Genomic DNA, 23,206 nt, shown 5'->3' with positions numbered 1-23,206 from the left:
CCCCGAATTAATAAAGGGACTAAGCCGAAAAAAATTAATGAATGAATGTTTTAGAAAACCGAAGCAACATAAAACAAATTGTTTCTGCCTTTGAACAAATTATAATCAACAACAATTCAACAACAACAACAAAAAACATAAAAGCACTGCATATATTCTGAAATTTTGATGGATAAAAAACCCTAATACATAAATATAAATCTAATTGAGATGTTAAAGGAACACTCCACTATTTTTTGGAAATAGGCTCATTAAAAAGTCCCCTAGAGTTAAACCGTTGAGTTTTACCATTTTTGAATCTATTAACCATTAGCTTCTCACTCAAATTTTTATTTTTTTTTAAGAAGTATCAAAACTTACTTATTTAAAGTTGACTATTTTGTAGTTACACTTAGTACGTTACATGATGGAAAACGAAAGTTGCTCTTTTTTAGGTTAATACGGCTGGGAATTATACTCTCATTTCCGCATAATAATCAAGGAACTTTGCTGTCGTACCATGGCTGCAGCAAGCAGTTTCTGAAAATAGTCCACAGCTAGGTATCAGCACTGCATAATAATGTGTCCGTTACATCCATGGTATGGCAGCAAATTTCCTTTTTTCATTTTTTACATTTTTGAGCAAAATGCTAATAGTCTGATCCTATTCAATAATCTATGCTAAGATAGAAGTAGTAATCCTGCCAGACTGAACTCTTTAACTCTCTGGGAGATTTAAAATGAGTCAGTTTCCAAAAAAGTGGAGTGTTCCTTTAGTCTGAAAATATCCAACAAATGACAGCAAATTTTTGCAGTACTTTTAATCACTTCCACTGTCACTGTCCTCATCATCGTCATCATCATCTTCTTCCTCTTTACCATTTTCCTCAGTTGTGTCTACAAGCCCAGCAAAGAAATTCTGTCCTGTATCAAACGCTTTATTACTCAGGGCTTTGAGTCGTCTGTCTTTTTTCTTTCTACGTCTGTAATCATTAACCTTCTCATCAGGTAAGCTGGAAATGTCCCAGAATTTGATCAGCTCATCGTGAGCGCAGCTCGCCAGAAAATGTGTGTCTCTACATCGTGCAATCTCCTCTATGGCCTCTCCGACATGCTGTCCGATACTGCCCACCACGCGGTTGGGCAAGATATTGATAGCTCTGCAAAATAAAGGGTTTAATCATTAGTTTCCTTTGTAATTTCCTTTGGCTCAAGGAATAGATGCACTGCCAATATAAAATGATTAAACCAGAATGACAAGTACAAAGGTAACTATAAACTATACTCTAGCAAAGTCTACAGTGGCAAATATTTTGATGGTTTCAAAAAGTGATTTCAATATGTTGGTAGAGAATGATTTACACCAAGAGCAAAGTCATTTCTTTATTAGTTGCTAATTTTTTTCATTGATGCTTGCTTAAAATTTGCAAGGTATATATATATATATATATATATATATATATATATATATATATTGCGCTTTTTTTTGTTACAGCCCTATTCCAAAATGGAATAAATTCAATTATTTCCTCAAAATTCTAAACAATACCCCATAATCACAATGTGAAAACAGATTTTTTGAAATTGTTGCAAATTTATTCAAAAGAAAAAAATCTGAAAAATGACGTGTACATAAGTGTTCACAGCCGTGAAGCTCTAAATTGAGCTCAGGTACATTCTGTTTCCACTGATCATTCTTGAGATGTTTCAGCAGCTTAACTGGAGTTTACTTGTGGTAAATTCAGTTGATTGGGCATGATTTGTAAAGGCATGCATCCATTTATATAAGGTCCCAGGGTTGACAGTGCATGTCAAAGCACAAACTAAGCATGAAGACAAAGGAACTGTCTGTAGACATCCGAGACAGGATTGTCTTGAGGGACAAGGCCGGGGAAGGTTACAGAAAAATGTCTGCTGCTCTGAAAGTTTAATTGAGGACAGTGGCCTCCATCATCCGTAAGTGGAAGATGTTTAAAAGCACCAGGACTTTCTAGAGCTGGCCGGCCATCTAAGCTAAGTGATTGGGGGATAAGGGCCTTACTCAGGGAGGTGATCAATAACCTGATGGTCACTCTGTCTGAGCTCCAGCGTTCCTCTGTGGAGAGAGGAGAACCTTACAGAAGGACAACCATCTGTGCAATAATCCACCAATCAGGCCTACATGGTAGAGTGGCCAGACAGAAGTCACTCCCCACCTGGAATTTGCCAAAAGGCATCTGAAGGACTCTTAGACCATAAGAAACTAAATTCTCTGGTCTGATTAGAATAAAATTTAACTCTTTGTATTGAATGCCAGGTGTTACTTTTGGAGAAAGCCAGGCACTGCTTATCACCAGGCTAATACCATCTCTGGAGTGAAGCATGCTGTGCGCATGTTTTTCAGCAACAGGACCTGGAAGACTAGTCAGGATAGAGGATATATAGATAGAGCTTGAGAGGTACTGCAAAGAGGAATGGGCAAAAATTGCCAAAGACAGGTGAGCCAAGCTTGTGGCATCATATTCAAAAAGACTTGAGGCTGTAATTGCTGCCAAAGGTACATCAAAGTATTGAGCAAAGGCTGTGAATACTTATGTACATGTGATTTTTCAGGTATTTTATTTTTAATAAATTTACAACAATTTAAAAAAATATTTTTTCACATTGTCATTATGGGGTGTTGCGTGTAGAATTTTGATGGTAACATATTTACTAACATGATTGAACAATACTATAAGCATGGCAATGCTTGGACTGTTTGGCACTGTCTTGTGACTGAATAATACGTAGGTTAGTGTATGCTCCATTCAGCCAGTTTCACTTCTGTCAGCTTTGTGTTTTTGACTGTTTGGTGCCATCTTGTGCCTGAATAATGCACAGGTTAGTGAATGCTCCATCAGCTCTATTTTACCTTTGTCAGAACAATCTTTTGTGCCTAATCTAAAAAGTAGAATAAAGTACATCCAGGAGGTTGTTTTCACAAAAATTAAGTTAAGTTTTTAATCCAAGCCTGTTGGCCGTTATCTGTGATAACAACCTCCTGGAAGCACTTTATTTCTTACTTAACAAATGTAACCTTATTTGTGCAGTCTCACCACAAAATTAAACACAAGATAAAGAAAGTGTATTACACACGTTGTTAAGATTCTTAAAAACCTCATCTTCTTAACTGATGTAGATGATAATAAAAGGGTTAAAAAACATGCACATAAACAATTAAAACAACAATGGTTTTAAATACATTCACCTGATCACACCATCTGTAGATGCAGCACACAGTATGCTGTCTGTGATTGGGACGATACAATCCACAGACTCGGCTTGAACTGCGAAACGGTCACTTGTGGCACCGAAACCATTCCAGTTGAAAATGTAAATTGTGCCCTCACCGGAACCACAAACGACTTTACGACCTCTCTGTGTGGCAAAAAGCAGGTTTAAAAAAAAAAACTTTTACCTCCATATATTAATGTAACAATGACAATAACACTATTTTATGGTTAAAAAACATTGCTGGCTTGAAAGCAATTATTTCAGTTAATGAAATATAGCAACAAACGATTCAAAAGTGTTATAAATTACAGATAACTGTTCAGCAATTGTTTATTCTGCCATGTTGGTGAAGCACTTTGATCAGCATTCATGTTTTTTTAAGGTGCTATATCAATAAAAATGACCTTGATAATCATACAAGCAGCATATATTTTGTGTAGTACATTTTTAGAATTGCATTTTCAGTAGAGCAGTGACGACAAATCCTGCTCAGAGAAATCAATACTGAGATTTTAAAACTGCATCATTATTCTCTTGAATCAATTCTGAGATTTTAACAGCAGATGGCGCTATACGCTGAGATGTACACTGAGATGTACACGAGGAAGAGCGTTAATGTATTCGGTTCAAATTATGCAAGTCGGCTTTCATTTCATCAGTTGAATATAGACACAGCTGACATGGAACCTTAAACCTTTCATCACTTTAACAATTATTTTAGGTTCAAATGGAGTCTGTAAAGCCTGGTTTATACTTCTGTGTCGAGTGATTGACATGACCCACAGTGCTTGCCTTGCGCATTGCTGTGCATTTATACTTCTGCGCGCTGCTTGTGCTAACTAGCAGTAGAATTTTATGTTCCTCTGAGTCGAGTTTGTTCACTGGTGTTTTGTTTTTTCTACCATAATGTACAAGTAGCTAAAACTCGCTCATTCAGAGGCAGGAACCAGCGGACAAGCAACAACTTTAATCATAAGGTAAACACAAAACAAAAGTTTCCATCTGAAGCTCATTCACGGGAGTCAACACTTGTAAACACTTTCTCAATTTGGCTCCCCCTCCACACTCGTCAGCCATACCAAGCTGAACAATCACAGAGCTTGTGCTATGCATCGTTGTGACGTGCAGTTAAATTTTTGAAGAGGTCAGCGTTGACAAGGGCTATGCGACCATGCAAAGGTTGTGCCAGAGGATACGCGTGCACTTGACGCAAAAGTATAAATCAGGCTTAAGGAATTAGATACCAGCAGAGTATGGCTGTTTGTAAAGCCTAAAGCATCTAAAGCATTCAACACTGAGCTTAGAATCAATTCAAGAGAGAGTAACAATTCATTTTTAAAATCTCTCAAGTAAAGCTGCACGATTGTGGCTACAATGAGAATCGCGATTTTTTTGTCTAAAATAAAGATCACAATTTTCTAACGATTCTGTAGATGTAAAATAAAGGTTAATATGAGTGGACTATTATTATTGTTATACTTAAATGTGGTAAAACAGCAATAGGATTTGTGTAGCTGTACTGTTGGTTAAAATGCTAAATTTTGTATAGACTTGGAATGGTGGACTGGTCATTAATGCTGATGATATTTCTAATGTTGAATTATTGTGTTTGAGCCATATGCTTACAAACTTAATTTTCTGCTTAAAATCTGTCACTGACGTGATTTTTGTGAATACAGAAGACTGGGTGGGTATTTTTGCATTTTTTGGGCTGGAATCAGTCAGCTACATCTGGCAACGTGTGCGCTTTCAGTTTCATTTTCATTGCTAAGAGCGGTTCACTTCCCGCGCGGCTCCCAAACGACCACTCTGTGCCACAAACTGAATGTTATTTACAACTTTATAACCTGTTATAACAGGTAGACTTCATTCAGAAGTGCGCGTCCGCCCTCTCTGTGGTAACAGTTAACGGTCAGCTCACGTCACTTGTGATTTTGCGGTCGCAAATACATCATTACATGAAGACAGAAATGACATTTTTGGGGTGTATTATATCTTATAAATACAGCATGTGACTCTTTCAACACCATTTTGAGGTGTCTACGTTGCTGAACAACATATGTAAAACAATGTGAAGACTTGTGCAGCCACCTTTGCTTCTCTCCTAAACTTGAAAATATAATTGACAGAATCGTAGAAATGCTGGATTAAGATTACCTAAGGGGTTGAATCGTGATCGTGATCTTTTTACGATTACTTGTGCAGCTTTACTCTGAAGTGATGAAGAATTGATTTCTCAAATGATTTTTTTTTTCACAGCTCTAATTTTCCATTATTTCACAACACTGTAAGGGAAGCAAATATATATTAATTAATTTATTTATGTTTTAATGCCATGTCAGCAACATTGGCTATATTCATGGCAATTACTATACTAAATATACAATATATAACATACAAGCATATCAGTTAAGGAGCATTCACACAAGGCTTCATGCTTGACAGAAAGCGCGTCTGAAGTTGGGGCTGACACGATCGTCATAGCAGCATCAGCGAATGAAATGGCTGGTGCTTTAAAAGTTGCAAAAACTCAGTTTGGCAACGCTTGACATCACCCATTCAAAGTGAATAGGAAGTGTTGACGCTAATGCCCTTAGAGAAAGAAAGCAACGGAGGCCTCAGCGAATCAGATTGCTTTATGGATTTACCCCAGCTAAGCAGCCGATTGTAAACTAATTTAATTGGCTGACACTGCTATGACGATCATGTCAGCCCCAACTTTGCCCTCCGTCAAGCGTTGACGCTGAAGCCCTGTGTCCCACGTTGCTAAAAACACTATTAGGACATATATATTTCTCTAAAAAGTGAAAACGGTTTGTTTCTGCGTTATTTCGAGCAAATTTGTTCTTCTGGTTCGAAAAGAAATTTTGAAGCTACGTCACGGCGATTAGATCCTTAAATTCCAGCATGGAGACTGGATGTCTGTACTGTACCATATCTCGTTTGTCACATGGGGGCATGCATGAAATGTTCCTGAATGAAAGTAAAAGTGCCAAACTGCAGTTAGAGCCAACAAATTAAGAATTTGGCAAATAATTTGTCCATGTAAACGGTCACTGTCTATCTCCCCTGCGTCTGTATTTGTGTTGCCTCTGTAAAAAGAGCGTACACGTAATGAAACTCCCCTTTTCATGCAAACTCTTCCCTCTTTCGCACTCCCTTCCAAACAGAGATGGCCCTTTGATCGTATATTGTATGTTTGTTTAAAAAAAAAAAACATACAAATAGCAACAACACTGAAATGGATATATACAATAATTTAGTTTGATTAAAGATAAATATTCTAAAATGCCTCCAGAAGACACATTTTCAAACATTTCCCTTAAATATTTCCTGGATAAATTCTCCAATATCATTTAAAAATACTCATTCTATTAAAAAAAAAAGTAGTAAAATGTTTTTTTCTTCCCCTTTCAATAAATACGAGTGTGACACAAATATATATTAAAAAAACAAGCCAATGTTTTAAATGTTACTTCAGTAGTGCTACATTATTTAGACTCACTTTCATAATGGAGACAGAGGTGAGATCTCCATTTTGAATTTCAGAAAGCAGTTCGAACCTTCGTCTTTTTATATTAAATACACCCAGAGTGCCATCGCCACTAGAACACAAAACAAAAAGACTTAATCAAATGAACAAGTATTTGCACACACAGGCCACACATAATGTTGGAAAGTCATTGCATTACAAAGTGTTTTCAAGAAGACATGAACAGATGCATCTTATTCAAAGCAAGAAAAAGTTAACTTGTAGGCATTCATTATTAACTGGGGATGTAATGATTCACTGCACTCATGTAAACAGCACACAAGATACATAAATAAAAGAGATCTCTTCATTTAAACAAAGGTTGCCTGTGCTCTTTGCATTTAGAAACAAACCACAGCATTTTAAAGGAATAGTTCACCCCAAAATGAAAAATCTTTCATCATTTACCCACATGTTTACTTGTTATAAATACAAAAGAAGATATTTTGAAAAATGGTGGACACCTGTAACCATTGACTTCCATAGAATTTGTTTTCCTTCTTTGGAAGTCAATAGTTACAGGTTCCCAGCTTTTTTCAAAATATCTTTAGTGTTCAACAGAAGGAAAAAAAAAAGGTTTGTAACCACTTGGCGGCAAATTTGAGCCTTTAAACATGATTCAAACAAAATAGAGAACACATGAAGCATAACAAGTTTTTTCAGCTCAATAAGACTGTAATTTGGAAATTTGAGCCTTTAATCGTAATCCAAACAAAATGCAGAGCACATGAAGCATAACCTGTTTTTCATCTCACTTAGACTGTAATTTGAAAATTTAAAGCAAAACAGAACAGTCCGACTTTAGTTTTAAGAAACTACAGTGTGTTTTCAGGAGGTGTCATCGATCAGCCATGATCTAGAGCTGAATGTAAGCAATGTCACTTAACCGCACAAATCGTACATACTGTATGTTGCTGAAAACGCACAATTAATATCATCTTTCGCTCTGTACTAATTAGTCAGCCTGAAAAAAAAAAACACAAAACATTTCGTTTCTTTCCGATCAAAGACAATAGTTCAAAACAAATCAAGCACAATAAAGTCTATTAATGTCAGTTTGTCATAATATTACACATTTTGCCAATCATTTTGATATATTTAACAGCTTTTAAATGTTTTTTTTTTCCATGACAGGGTATATGCAGGAATACTAAAGGTAATTTCAATAAGTTTTAAAGACTTTTTAAAGACCGTCTCAAAATATTTTAAGACCTCGTCGCCACTTCAACTTCTAATCATTATCAAACCTTTAACTTAATAAACAGTTGTTAATAAACAGCTGTAGTTAAATCAGTGGAGCAAAACCATGCAACAGAACTCAGATAAGCTCGGAAGAAACAAAGCTTGAAAGAATAAATTACATGGTTGTTTTCAGCGAAAGGCTTCAGTCACTGTTGAAACTCGTCTTTCTCCAACCAGGATTACGCAAACTTAAATTTTCACATTTTGGGCATTTCGCTCTATAGTTTTGCGACATGTAGAGAGCGTCACATCACCTTCCCACGTTTGTCACAAATTACGTGACATCACTCGGACAGAGGAGCTTGACCGAACATGCCCCGGTCTGAACCCATCGTATGGATCAAGCACACCGTTGTTAATATTAGAGGGAAAATAAATATATTTATGTTTTTTTGAAGTCAAACACTTTGAACAAGGCTTGAACAAAATTTAAAACCTCAAAAAACGTGATTGAATTACCTTTTAAGGGTCTTAATTTTCTCATAATTGATTTACCAACTTTTGATAGATTTTATATATAAAATATATATATATTTAATAGGGCTGTAACGATACACCAAACCCACGATTTGGTTCGTAACACGATTTTTGACCCACGATTCGGTTCGTATCACGATTTTTTTTTCGTGTGGGGTGGGGAAAAAAAAGATTTTTAAAACTATTTTTTATTAAATAACATTTGAAAAATCTTTAGAAACTAAACATCAAAGAACAATATTAACTATGCAAATTAATAACAATATAAATATCCATATATAAAAAAATAAAAAGCTAAAGCTATATCACTTTTGTTTTCTTTGTAACAAAATACTGTTGAAAAACCAAACAGAACTAAACTCCATTGTGTAGATGGTTCAAGCATGTTGAAAATTCTTTTTCAATCAAGTTCTCTTACATAGAAAAAAGTAAATTAAATGCCTACTAGGGATGCTCATTTCAGTTAATTTTGCTAACCGACAACCACCGCTCATTAATCGGTTATTAGCGGTTAACTGGTCAGATTACTATTAATTTTATATTAAACAAATTGACGTGTCTATTTTGTGTCTGACACATTAAATATTGCATTTTAAAATAGGCTACTGATTTATTTTTAAATGCTAGCATATTAATAACGTAACAGAAGAGCATCTTCACGCACCTGTAGTGTTTAGCACAGAAGAGCAGAATAACCTAAATAAAATTAATAAAATAAATAGGACTGCCCTAAATTATTTTCATTTAAATAATTAATTTATATTACAAAATGAAAATACTGACTGATTCTTTTTAATAACCAGCATAGGCTGCTTTTTTCCAATCATGTTTTTTCTTCAGTCAAATAAATATCGCAGACTTCCTCAAAAAGCTGCTCCACGAAAAATATGCATTTATTTAATGCCCCGCTGTTATTATTAAAATAACAAAACCTTTTACATTTTTAATAGAAATCATTATTTTAAAGAATATGTCCTGATGGTTTCCTCTCTCCCTCGCGGTTCAGGTGCGCGCTGCGTGATGAAAAGACAACAACAACGCGCGAATATGTAGACTTTTTGTAAACAGTTTTGTTGTTTAAATATGCTATTGCATTAATGTGCATACATGCTTTATAAGCCGAAAACAAGGCGCATCTCACTGCCTTTATGTTGACAAGAAAAAAAGAAGAGAAGAAGGGCGGTCCTCTTATGAAACGACTGAATCAGCTGGGTATCGATTGTGCATAAGTGTTGCTGTCTGTGTTGTTACAATTGTAATATTTAATACTATTGTGATATTCAAGATTTGTACATTCATACAGCTCTGGATAACTTAAAACAGCGATTAGACCTTCAGAGCGGCATTAATGCGTCCTAAAGTAAAGCGAAACGGCTTTAAACTCCAGCAAGATAGAGTGATTATATGCAGAGCCATATACCTTTATCTCTAAATAAAGTATAACTATAGAAACTGTGTTCATCTTAACCGAAACCTTCGTCCTGTTTCCTGGCCTCACGCGTCGCGCACCTGTCAGTCAACACGTAACGTTAACTCCCAAAGGTTCAAACAGAAAGCGCACAGCAAGGTTACAGAAGTCGGGCAGAAGTCGGGGCATCTGTTGAACGCCCATCCCTCTCTGCGCAGCCACATTAACAACAATGCTTTGACAGCACTGGCAATGTTTCTGCCGTTGTCTGTTGTCAAGCGGGGTTAAGTTGGTTTTGTTTTTGATATTCTTGACCCATTCAGACGGTCCCTTACTAAAAGATCCGTGCGAGCTTTCCCAGCTAAAGGCATATTGCGAGGGCTTAAACGGAGCAGTGCTCGTAATGTCGAGCGGAAAAAAAAGTGTTTCCTCTCATTCTTCTTCAACTAGCTCAACTTTTGCAGGCACGCGTGACGTTATTGGAAAGGTAGTCACGGGGTGTGTCGCGATTCTCCCTTATCACACCGCGACACAGGATCGTAGATCTGAGTGTCGCGATTTCGATTTCATATCATGTATCGTTACAGCCCTAATATTTAACTATATATATATATATATATATATATATATATATATATATATATATATATATATATATATATACACACACACACACACACACACGCATATACATACATACACACATATATATATATATATATATATATATATATACATAGTTAAAAATATATATTTACTATTTTCCCAAGTGTACATAATTACTACAGTATTATCTTTGCTTGAACTGACCTGATCTAATCTTGTTTACAAACATATTTGAATCGATAGTTTCAAAATTACATCCCTATTATTTAGAGTAGCCTACCTGGATGTAAGCAGTGTTCGTTTCGCCTGGTCAATAGTAATATCACTAATGTAATCCTCATGGTGCTTCAGATCCATAAACGACGTTCCTTTCCTCATATCCCAAACCTTCAGCGTTCCTTCATCATCTCCTGTCGCAAATATATTCTCATCAATTAGCAGCATGGCATTGATGGGGACTCTAATTAAAAAAAAAAAAAAAACATAAACTCATTTTACAATAACTTTACAAGCAGAAAAGTGTGAATTTTAAGTGGAACAAGAAATACTTGTGAGCTTTAGGGATGCGCGTCTCCAGTTTTCCAGCCTCCACGTCCATGATGTGAATAGCCTTGTCCTTAGATACGCTAAATAATTCTAATACACACACACACACACACACACACACACACACACACACACACACACACACACACACACACACACACACACACACACACACACACACACACACACACACACACACACACACACACACACACACACACAGAGAGAGTTATGTGTTTATGTCATGACAACATATTTAGTATAATAATAAATATGTATTTGGGCAATTTCGAAGTGTTTAGTCTTGACGGAATTCTGTTAAGCCGCTGCTGATGCTGCTTTGATTATTATTGCAGCCCAACTACTGAGACTTGCTATTGTCAGTATATTCACAGACATGCAGTAAACCCTGTAGCATATAGACCAATTCAATGTTGTCATGTCATTGGCACATTAACATTTCCTGCTTGTTAGCAAACTATTTCATAACTGTAACAAGAGGCATTACAATCATAACTTGATGTTAAAACAGCTATCATAACATTATTTATCAATATGTGGCTCTTTTTGGATTCTGGGAAGCTATACAAAATAAAAAAGTAAAACAGGAAATATGTTGGGACCATTGTTTTTGTTTACATCCCTCAAAATGGTCTACATAAACACAGGTGGAGCTGGGGTGGAGGAGGTTCTTTAAAAATGCTGAGGCATATAAAATGTTGAGGCACCATCTCATTGGCTGCAGAGGTAACAGCAACCAATAACCTGTGCTATGTAGTCGATGATGTAAGAGCAGATTAGGTGATTTATTAGCCTGTGCGCACAGAGTTTCATGACAGAACTTTGTATTAAGGGAAAAAAGGCTTAAATCTGAATGTGCAATGAATGTAAGAGAAATAAATACTCACTCTGTCCATCACTGGAGAAGAGTACTTTCCTGCAAGACTTAAGATGATGCCCTGATGACCAGAGCTCTTTGTTTTCTCCTTCAGTGCAGGAATATGAAAATCTACAAAACAAATGCATAAAGACCTTTTTTAACCCAGACAAAGTATTTTGCTACTAGAATCTGACCTTTGAACATCGAACTTGGTCGACAATTCTATACTTAAAATATTAGGGGTGGGGGAAAATATCAATACAGTATAACTAGCAAGGGTGTCAAACTCAGTTCCTGGAGGGCCGGAACTCTGCACAGTTTAGTTCCAACTCTAATTAACATACCTGATTAAACTAATTGAGTCCTTCAGGCTTGTTTAAAAGCTATAGGTAAGTGTTTTGGAGTAGGGTTGGAACTAAAGTGTGCATAGCTGCGGCCCTTCAGGAACTGGAATTTACACCTGTGCAGTTTAGTATCGTAATACTTTCTGTGGCAATACTATATCAATACATGGATGCCCATATCGATATATCACCAATAGACTTTTTTCACACAATGTATGTACATTTATAAAACTATATAGTGCATTATATCATCTTTGCATCAAATTGTTAATTATTTTATTATTAACTAGAACCTAAATTGCCACAGCCATATCACCCTGCAGCCCAAGACCAGTTACTTACTGAAGCTAAGCAGGGCTGAGCCTGGTCAGTACCTGGATGGGAGACCACATGGAAACACTTGGTTGCTGTTGGAAGTGGTGTTAGTGAGGCCAGCAGGGGGCGCTCAACCTGTGGTCTGTGTGATCCTTAATGCCCCAGTATAGTGAAAGGGACACTATACTGCCAGTGGGTGCTGTCTTACGGATGACACGTTAAACCGAGGTCCCGACTCTCTGTGGTCATTAAAAATCCCATGGCACTTTTTGTAAAGAGTAGGGGTGTAAACCCGGTGTCCTGGTTAACTTCCCTCTTGGCCCCTAACCAGCATGACCTCCCAATCATCCCCATACACTGAATTGGCTCCATCACTGTCTCTCCACTACCCCTATAGCTGGTGTGGGGTAAGAACACTGGTGCCATTGTCTTGTGGCTGCCATCGCATCATCCAAGTGGATGCTGCACACTGGTGGTGGTGTGGCTAAACACCCAAAGTTCTTCACAATCATGAGAGGGTCATAGAGGGATAGTGAAGCGCTTTGGGTGTATGGCCATACACTATAAATGCGCTATATACTGTGCACTACACACAAAGTTCGTTGACGAGAGAAAGCCAACGTGACTGCGCTAGGACTGGCAGTTGGCAGGAAGCACAGCGGTTGCTAGGCAGTTGCTAAAATGTTTATGGCATTGCTAGGTGGTTGCTAAGCAGTTGCTAAATGGCAATGCTCGTGTACATGTTTGATCAAATGGTAATACTTAGTAGGCATTTCTAGCATGTTATTGCACTTAGATAATAATTAATAACATGTAGCTAATCATTAATGACACTTGGCTTGTCACTATTGCCATGCACTGTACACAGGAAGTCCAATTTGCTACTATGAGTTAAATAAGCCAAAACATGCCAAAGATATTCTGATGTAAAGATATTGCTGTTTTTAAATGGTTTCTAGGGTAGCCTGCTTTATTGCTATGGGGACAATTGACAGCTTAGTGATGATACATCAAAGCCTCTTGGCAATATGAGTGATAAAAATCAACCTCAATGTCTTTATGACAGTCAAAAACTGGACTTGGACTTTATGTAAAAACGGCTTGCCATATTTTATTGAAAATATAATGCTTCATGAGCGTGAAAGTGATACATGCAAAAATGACTTGCCATATCAGGAAAAATATGGAGTTTAAGTCAAAAATGGCTTGCAATTTTTATTAAAAATAATGCTTGAAAATTTTTATTGGAAAACTATAAGTCTGATAAACCTGAAAAAAGAAAACAAAAATATATATAATGCAGAACACAGCTTTTGGGCAAATTAGATATAGCAACAATCTTGAATGCAAAAGGCATATTTTGACCAAATTTGGGCCTTGTAGCATGAACAGCCTAGGAGGACATGGGTTTGGTTTTGAGGACAGAGTAGTATAACAGCATGTTGGCTTTCTCAAGCTAACATAATAATTATCGCTTATGCTGGGTGCTTCTAACGCAGTGTTTATGGGCAGGACAGTAAACTTGACCTTGTTCTCTCTTCTGATTGCTGTTTTACACATATTTTTTGTTTTTCGTGTTGTGAAAACTTTATCGTGGGGTTGTTCTTTTATTATTTGAGAAAATTAAGGCAAATTTATTTATATAGCATATTACATACACAGCGGCAATTCAAAGTGCTTTACATAAACAGGAACAAAAGAGACAAAAGTAAAAAGTAGCATAATACAAAATAGGAATACAAAATGATATTCTGTAATACCCTCACATTCACTGCTCTCTACAATTACTCCACTATGATGACATCTGCTGCTTAGATACCCACAAATGTGAAAAGGTCCATATTTTATTATACTATTTGATTAAATTATAAAAATCAATTTCTTGACTGTCCAGTAGATGAGGCTGTTTTTTAGCTCAGAGTTTAAAAAAAAATGACTGCATTATAGATGAGTATGAAAGTCCTAAAAGGTAATGCATTCAAATATATTTTTTCTTTTGTTTTCTTGTAAGCTCGACATATCTCAATTTCACGTTTTTTTTTTTTGGGATCTCAACAAAAAAAGTATGTTTTCTCATTATCACTACTTAATTTTCTTGTGATCTTGACAACACAAAAATCACGGCATATCAAAAGCTGTTTTCCTGTTATCACTACTTGATTTTTTTTGCTTTTATTCATGTATTCAATACTTTAGTGACGTTTATTGCAACAATGTCATTGACTGTGACCTTTTTTACCTTATTTCTTCTTACTTCTCCAGATGTAACAAACACTCATACAGTCTGTATCCTTAAATACGTAAATGTTATCAAACACTTATTGAACTGTCATTATTGTTTTATTGGGAAAAAAAAAATGTTGTCTGCACCAACAGCCTAGTGGTTAAGTGCGCCAATATATGGCACTAAGGTGCTCGCGGAGACCCGAGAGAAAAAATAAAAAAATAAATTATATATACATGGTATCCGCTACATTCATTCTTCCATGGCGGGGCGCCACGTCAAAATTCATCCCGCCATGGCTACATTACAGCTTCTCATTCAAGACATTGTATTTTTTTAATAGCGGGTAATAATCGCACCAAAACATATTAAAAGGTAAGTGAATTATAGCAGCGCAAATTGTAACCGTAGTAGTGCTGTACGTCATTTATTTAAGCCTTTAAGGTTACGTGCTGACTGACTGTCTGGGTGACTGACAGGCACGTGATGCGTGAGGCTAGCAATCACGACGTATAGCCATTTCATATTACTTCAGGACACATTAATATCGCTCTGTAGGTTTATTAGGGAGACATTCAAAAATATTCCTAGCAAATCTAATAAATGCTGGAGACATACTTGTTACATAAACGCACTAAATCGCACTTCAGCAGCGTTTATTTGAGAGCGCACAAGATTTGAAAAAAAATTGTGCACGAGCAGAGGAAATCGGCGCACAAGCAAAGAGATCCGCATGCTGTAGTGTAGGCTATTACATAAATGCGATCTCGACTTCTAACACTGCGCTCATGACATTTGTCATTGAAGTAACACCACAGGTAGATCTGTGTAAAAAAGGCCACACACACACACACACACACATATATATATATATATATATATATATATATATATATATATATATATATATGTGTGTGTGTGTGTGTGATAATTATTGTTATCGAATTATCGCCCAGCCCTAATTGCAGCAATAAATTTGAAGTGAGATAGACAAACTGACAATTGTTTAGTAAGACCACGTTACCAAAATTTTTTTTTGGGGACATAATAAGAAGTTGTAAAGGAAGATTATAACTGGCACTGTTTTGCAGAATATTACTGTAAATAAAAAAAATAAATCAATATTGTGACAAAAGTATTGTGATAATATTGTGATTTCCACCTCTACTGTTCTAATGTTTAGTTGGTTATTGCTGTACAACTTATTACCCTATAAATAAACATTTCCTCATCATTTTACTCTCTCATGCAGTTCCAAGCCTTTATGATTTTCTATTTTCCACTGAACACAAATGAAGATATTTTAAAAAATGTTTAATAGCGGCCACTTACATCCATAGTAGGAAAATGAAATTTAATAGATGTCAATGTCTTCCAGCTTTTTTCAAAATATCTTCTTTTCTGTTCATCAAAAGAAACAAACTCAAAAGGATCAGAACAGGCTGAGAGTCAGTAAAATTTGACAATACTGATTTTTTGGTGAATCTCCAAAAGATATTGCCATTCTTTCACTAATCGATTAATAACAGCACAATAAGAGAATTGTTCTATACTAAAAGTTTTCAGAAATGTTGCATTCAAATGTGCAAATTGGACAATATCCAATTAAAATATGCACTACTTTGCAGATATTTCCATAAAAGAAATCTATTGGATAAAGCTTGGATAAATGTTCATGTGACTATATTCATGAAAGAATACATGACATATTCATTAATCCAAGTGTCATGCAAAATAAAAATTACTGTATGCTTGTTCTGCTGCTATATGTTCTCTTAAAGGTGTGAAAAGCACAGCAGTCTGTCTTCACAGATGAAAAATTAAAGCCATAGAGACAGAAGTATCTTAAATTATCAGCTACAATAACACCCTTTCGTATCTGATCAAAAAGGGTTTAAAAGGTGTTAAACTTGTATTCAGCCTGTCAGAACACTGCTATCTCTGCTGTTCTGTTTACTTTCACTATGACACTGCAAAAACGCTTTTCTTTCTTGGAAGTTTTTGTCTAGTTTTCTAATCCATACATCTACAAATTCTTAAATCAAGAAGCATCAAGACAAGCAAAAAAAATTTGTCTTGTTTTAAGAAATAATGTGGCAAAATTGAGTGAGTTTTTTTTTAAAACAAGCAAAATAATCTAGTACATAAATCTAAAACAAGACAAATACTCTAAGTAAAACAAGCCTTTTTTGCAGTGTACAGTCAAATTTAATAGGTAAAAACATTTGTTTTACTTGTTAAGATTAATTTGAATAACTCCATATCTGGATTACTATTGTTCTTAAGTATAAATGTTTTTTTTATTATTTATTTAAAGATTTACAATGACAGAATAGTGGTATAGGTGTCTCATGTCAGCATATACAATAATTTAGCCGTCTATTATACAATCGTCCATCAACTAGTAAAACGTGTCTTTTGTGAAGGGTAAAAATTAACAAAAAATTAATTTAAAAAAATAAAATAAAAATAGCCCTTTAAGATACATTCTCTAAAAACTCCCATAGAGGATTCCAGATAAGCCAGAAATCATCAGATGCAAGTCATAAGTCAGTTTTTCTAAGGGTAAAAAAATGGCAATCTGATTTATCAACATATTGGCCGAATGTTGGGAGAGGACCACAGCAAAAGAAAACATTTTCTTGCTAGATATGTACAAAAGTGTAACACAGATTCCAGTCCACGACTAAGGTGTAGAGCACTTTTACAATTCAGAAGATAAACAGCTGGAGATAGGGCACAAGGTTTATCTATAATCTTCTAAACTAATTTGTGTATTTCTTTCCAGTATGTCTTAATCGTGTCACAGTTTCAGATTACATGCATTACAGTACCAGCACTGGGTTTGCACTTAAAACAACATTGAGAAACATAAGGAAATATCTTTTTTAGACGAACTGGTGTTAAATAAATTCTTAAAAGAACTTAAAGATTTTGTGTCATGTTTTGATATTGTGGCACCCTTTGAAAAATATGCCAGAACAAACCGAAAGCTATTCTTCTTCACTAAATTTGTTCCAAAGTTTTTCTTCTATATAACTTTCAAGGAGGTAAGGGAAGAACACCCTTCATTAGATAACATTGTGTAAAAAAAAAAGATATCTTCCCTTTGAGGAAAAATAAGGAATACAATTGTTTTTTCATGTCAGAAAGATCAAGATGTATTTTGAATCCCTAAGGGAAGAATAAATGTTAAAATTTTATTTAAATGTATTTCTTTTAGAAGATGTCAAGTATTTATTAAAATTTGTATTTAAAAATTTTTTTTTAGACTTAAATGACTGGATCTTCATACATGAATCAGCAAAAACCTTCAGAAGGTGGATATAACAGGTTTCATCAAGTCAAATTTAAGACCTTTTTAAAACCATTATGAATAAAATTTCAAATTACACAAGGTTAAAAACCAAGGATTTTTTTCTAATGGCCCAGTTAAAACATTAAAAAACATTAAAAACAAATATTATTGTAAGGAAGATGTTTATTAATATGAATATTAATGAAGAGTTCAGAAGCAAAACCCTCTAAATCTATCAGACTTCTTTTTTGTTAATGATCATTTTCTATCAGGATCCAACAATTAGGTTCAGAAGTTTCATTTTATAGATAACGAAAACGTTTTTTTCTAGTAAATAAAATAACCTTTTTTTCATAAATGTCACTTTAGATAATTGTTTGATTTTTATCAAGACATAGATTTTCTTTTGTGTCAAAACCAGCTAAATTCACTTGTATTTTCAATTTTTTTGCAAAAACCTTTAAATCCACCAAGACAGTGCAATTAGTTGAAAAATCACTAAAGATGCAATTAGAAAATATTTTACCAAACATAAAACACATTAAACAAACAACCTAAAATTTAAAATATATAAATCCGTTAGGTAAGTGGCTGTTCAACCCCTGATAAACCAAGGACTAAGCATAAGGAAAATGAATGAATGAAATCTGTCAAGTGCATAAATCAATAACATTAAAACAGACATGAATTAAATCTTAACAATCTGTTGTCATTTCTGATATTAGGGATTTAGATTTAAAGCAAGTAGAGCAAAGTAAACATTGTAAACTAAACTTAATGTAGTGTTAAAACATTGTGATACATCAATATCTGTGCATTGTCCATAAATACAAAAAGTTTATGAGACGTATATAAAGTATTATAAATAATGTATAGTTTTATACATTATTTTTATCTTTAAAAAATAGCTTACAATAACAAATAAAACAAGGTTTACTGGGCAAAAAGGGGATGTCTCTCAGACACTTTTAGAAGCTGTCATTCATTCTTTCTCACCATACCCAAGGTCTTGGTCTCTTTTTTTGTCTCGTTTAATATCATAGCATCCATAGCTTTACATAGACATAGGAAAATTTATATCTGTTTAAATTAATTGAAGACCTACAACACAATATTTCAGTGAATTTAAGACTTTTTAAGGCCTAAAATTTTAATTTTGAAATTTAATTCATTTTAAAACTTAAGCCCTGCAGATACTGTGTATAAATAAAACTGAAGTTAATATTATTCTGGCTATTAGCACAAGAAAAGAAAACAGTTCTCAGAAAATGGCCTCAAGTTTTAATCAAAATCTACTGGCTTAAAAATTTTTTCATCAAATATACTTTACAAAAGTGAGGTTGGCGAAAATAACTCAAGACTTGGACCCTATATGTGATTGCTGTAATCAAGCACATGCAGACTTAATACATATGTTATGTCTTTGTCCAACAGTCACTTCTTTTTGGCTATCAATTTTCAAGTGTCTCTCTTCTGTGACAAAGAAGCACATCGAACCGTGTAATCTTATTGCACTTTTTGGACTTTCTCTGAATATAGAAGGGTTATCGAGCTGTACTGCAAATGCCCTTGCTTTTTCGACACTGTTAGCAAGATGGCGTATAGATAAATTACTGGTTTGTAAACATTCAGGATGCGCGCACAGCGAGGTTGCAGAAAAAAACCTGGAGCGCAAGCATTTAAAGCTAGGGAATGACATCCTATACAGTACAGAGTGTGTTGTTATATTAGAGATAAGTTATATTATTTACATATTATATATATTATTTACATAATGCTTTCAGCATATTATAACAGCTTGTCACGCAGTGATAAGCACAGTTATTCGGCAAAATTAAAGTTAAAGTGAGCGGCGTCTGACAGGTCCACTGGGGATAGCACCCTCCCAGTGGACATTGGATAAGAGGAAATGACCAAGCATTCAGCCCCAAATATACAACTATCTCATTGAAACTCCAAGTGATTTTACAAGAGAGAAGTTAAAGGCCTGCAAGTCTTTGGATGCCAATAGTTTTGTTCTGTGTGGTCCTGTGCAAGAAATAATGTTCCATGATCACCAGATTCAAAGATATGTAGTGCTAAAAACCGAGGTTCTGCCAAGCCAAAGACAAGGAAAGAAAACGAAAATTTACCAGACCTGGGTAATCATCAACAAGCAAAACAACTGCATTCTGACAGCGAACGGCATCTGTACGGCAGGGTATGTGAACTTAGATTTTTAAATGCATTTAGTGTCCGCAATTTAATTAAACATATTTAACTGTTTTTGCTTAAATCATTGCAGCAAGACATCTGGGGATGGCATTAAAAGCAGTGTGGTGTAGCGTAAAAGTTAGGTTTTCTATTTTTGGACATTCTATTTTGGCATCTAACCGCACAACATAACATGTTTGCTACTGCAACCGGTCTTTTTTTCTGCAAACAGTATGCGCGATTGAACCTGTGTGACATCATGTGTGATGTAGGTTGGTTTTTTTTATTATGGAAACAAAGATTTCCCCCGAGTTTTGACAACTGGTTGCGAGATGCAATGAGCTTCATTCATTTGGAAAAAAAAAAAAGGTTTACAATAAACGGCAATACCCTGGCTTTTTCTGAAACATGGGACCAATTTAGAATTTTCTTTTTTCAGCATGTCAGTATCTCTACAAACTGTCAATCTACATCTTAGGGCCTTTTAATTGCAAAGCAAATGTAATTAATCAACTTGCATAAATACCTGAGGATTAATGTTTGTAATATTGGGTTTTCAAGGTATAAGTGTATTCTGTACATTTTTATCTTTTAATTTATTGATTTTTTTGTTTAATTTTATTTGATGTTTTTTAAAATAATTATTTTTTTTATTTAGTAATTTATTCATTCATTAAAATGTTTTATTTATTTTTCTTCTTTTCTCTCTTATTTTCAACACGTTTAAAGGGTATTGGTGGGAATATTATTTGTTTAAATTTCTCTGTAAAATTACTTTGTTATATCTGTAAAAGTTTAATAAACATATTTAAAAAAAGTCTACTGCCACCACACATTTGATGGCATAAAAAGTACCAAAATTTTGTTTTTATTATTATTTTTTAAAGATATTTTGTGTTCTAATAACGATGTTATGAACAACATAAATGCCCAAAATCTAAAAAGCGACAAGCAAATCAAAATATATTATTATTTACATAGAGTGTCTTTCAATATAAGAACTAGTAAACCAGTTTCTTAACTGTACTTAACACAAGTCCCATTTTATAAAAATACATGGTCACTTTTTGTATTGTAAGACTAACACATGCTTAAAAGTTTTCATATAAAATAAGTTTTTAATGTGAGTTTACATTTAACATAACTACAAATATTCTACACATAACATTAGCTTCAACCCTAAACACTACTTCTGCCAATTGTACAAGGACTTTAGACGCCTTTAGAAAACAAACTCACAGGTAAATATCGCCATCAATGTCTCCTGCTGCAAGAATGTCTTGTTTGGGATGAAATGCAATAGTGTTGACGATGGCCTCTAGTTTGATGTCTTCTGGTGTTTCTCGGATCTTTGGTGGTTTGAATTCATCTTCTGTCTCCTCCTGCTGATAAAAAACAATATCATAAACACCGGGTAGTGTCGCATTCAGCGTTATTAAAATTGGCATGACATCTTTACCGATTTAACGTATCTTTTGCGACTTTATTGTCAGATATTTTGAAGTAAACATTTATTTGAAATGTTTATTAAAATATATGTACACGTTCTTCATTCCTGCAACGTTCGACATCGTAAAACAACACAAAAACTTACTTGTTCAGATAAATCCTCGTGTTCTATGGGAGTCGCCATGTTTGTTGTAGGCTAAATAGTTATCTTCTGCCACCTGCTGGACTGGAGCGGACAACAGTGCGGTTGAAACGTATGGGTTGAAATCGGTAATAAAACAACGTGAAAGTGGATGGAGTATTTAAAAACGCTGGAACACGAGAACACAAACACGCATAAAGCTTTATTCATACACTAAGTGGTGAATGACTTGGGAAAGTTTGCCGAGTGCAACAAGCAAGATGACTGTAGACATTAGGCTAAAACTGAAGGCTGTTGATTTTCAATGTAAAAGTCACAGTTTTACTGATTTTATTTGCGGATTTCCTTTTTATCATGGGATATGAATTTAAACCAAGTGATTTTAAATTTTAAAAAATAAAATAAGAATAAACTGTACCTAATACTCACCAGCCACTTTATTAGGTATGCCTGCCAACTGCTTGTTAAAACAAATTTCTAATCAGCCAATCACATGGCAGCAACTCAATGCATTTGGGCATTTAGAAATGGTCAAGATCAGCTGTGGTTCAAACTGAGCATCAGAATGGAGAAGAACAATGATTTAAGTGTCTTTGAACAGGCATGGTTGTTGGTGCCAGACAGGCTGGTCTGAGCTATTTCAGAAACTGCTAATCTACTGAGATTTTCACGAACAACCAAAGCAAATGCCTTGTTGATGCGAGAATGGCCAGACTGGTTCGAGCTGATAGGAAGGCAACAGTAACTTAAATAACCACTTGTTACAACCGATGTATGCAGGAGAACATCTATGAACGCACAATATGTTGAACCTTGAGGCGGATGGGCTACAGCAGCAGAGAACCACACCGGATGCCACTCCTGTCAGCTAAGAACATGAAGCTGAGGCTACAATTCGCACAGGCTCACCAAAATTGGACAATAGAAGATTGTAAAAACCTTCACTGATGAGTCTCAATTTCTGCTGCGACATTCGGATAGTAGGGTCAGAGTTTGGCATCAACATGTAAGCATGGATCCATCCTGCCTTCAATCAACACTTCAGGCTGGCAGCGGTGGTGGTGGTGGTGTAGTGGTGTGGGGGATATTTTCTTGGCACAGGCCCATTCGTACCAATTGAGCATTGTGTCAACACCACAGCCTACCTGAGTATTGTTGCTGACCATGCCCATCCTTTTCTGACCACAGTGTAGCCATCTTCTGATGGCTACTTTCAGCAGCATAACGTGCCATGTCATCTCAGAACATGCTTCTTGAACATGACAATGACTTCACTGTACTCAAATAGCCTCCATAGTCAGCAGACCTCAATCCAATAG

At 35.2% G+C, this 23,206-nt stretch overlaps 1 protein-coding gene across 1 annotated transcript; it reads right to left on the bottom strand.

Annotated features, from left to right (window-relative positions):
- Window positions 1–138: 138 nt before the first annotated feature.
- wdr55 (WD repeat domain 55) lies at window positions 139–21,940 on the bottom strand. The gene is given in 8 exon segments (NM_001003871.2): window positions 139–1,139; window positions 3,206–3,375; window positions 6,737–6,836; window positions 10,777–10,956; window positions 11,045–11,132; window positions 11,951–12,051; window positions 21,536–21,678; window positions 21,891–21,940. Coding segments are annotated over 8 exon segments (1,161 nt in total). The 5' UTR covers window positions 21,930–21,940; the 3' UTR covers window positions 139–799.
- Between the last annotated feature and the right edge of the window lie 1,266 nt (window positions 21,941–23,206).

This window comes from Danio rerio, chromosome 21 (genome assembly GCF_049306965.1).
Source record: "Danio rerio strain Tuebingen ecotype United States chromosome 21, GRCz12tu, whole genome shotgun sequence".
Taxonomy (NCBI): Eukaryota; Metazoa; Chordata; class Actinopteri; order Cypriniformes; family Danionidae; genus Danio; species Danio rerio.
The sequence above is the reverse complement of the archived record's forward strand: the minus strand, read 5'-3'. Positions and strand labels throughout refer to the sequence as shown.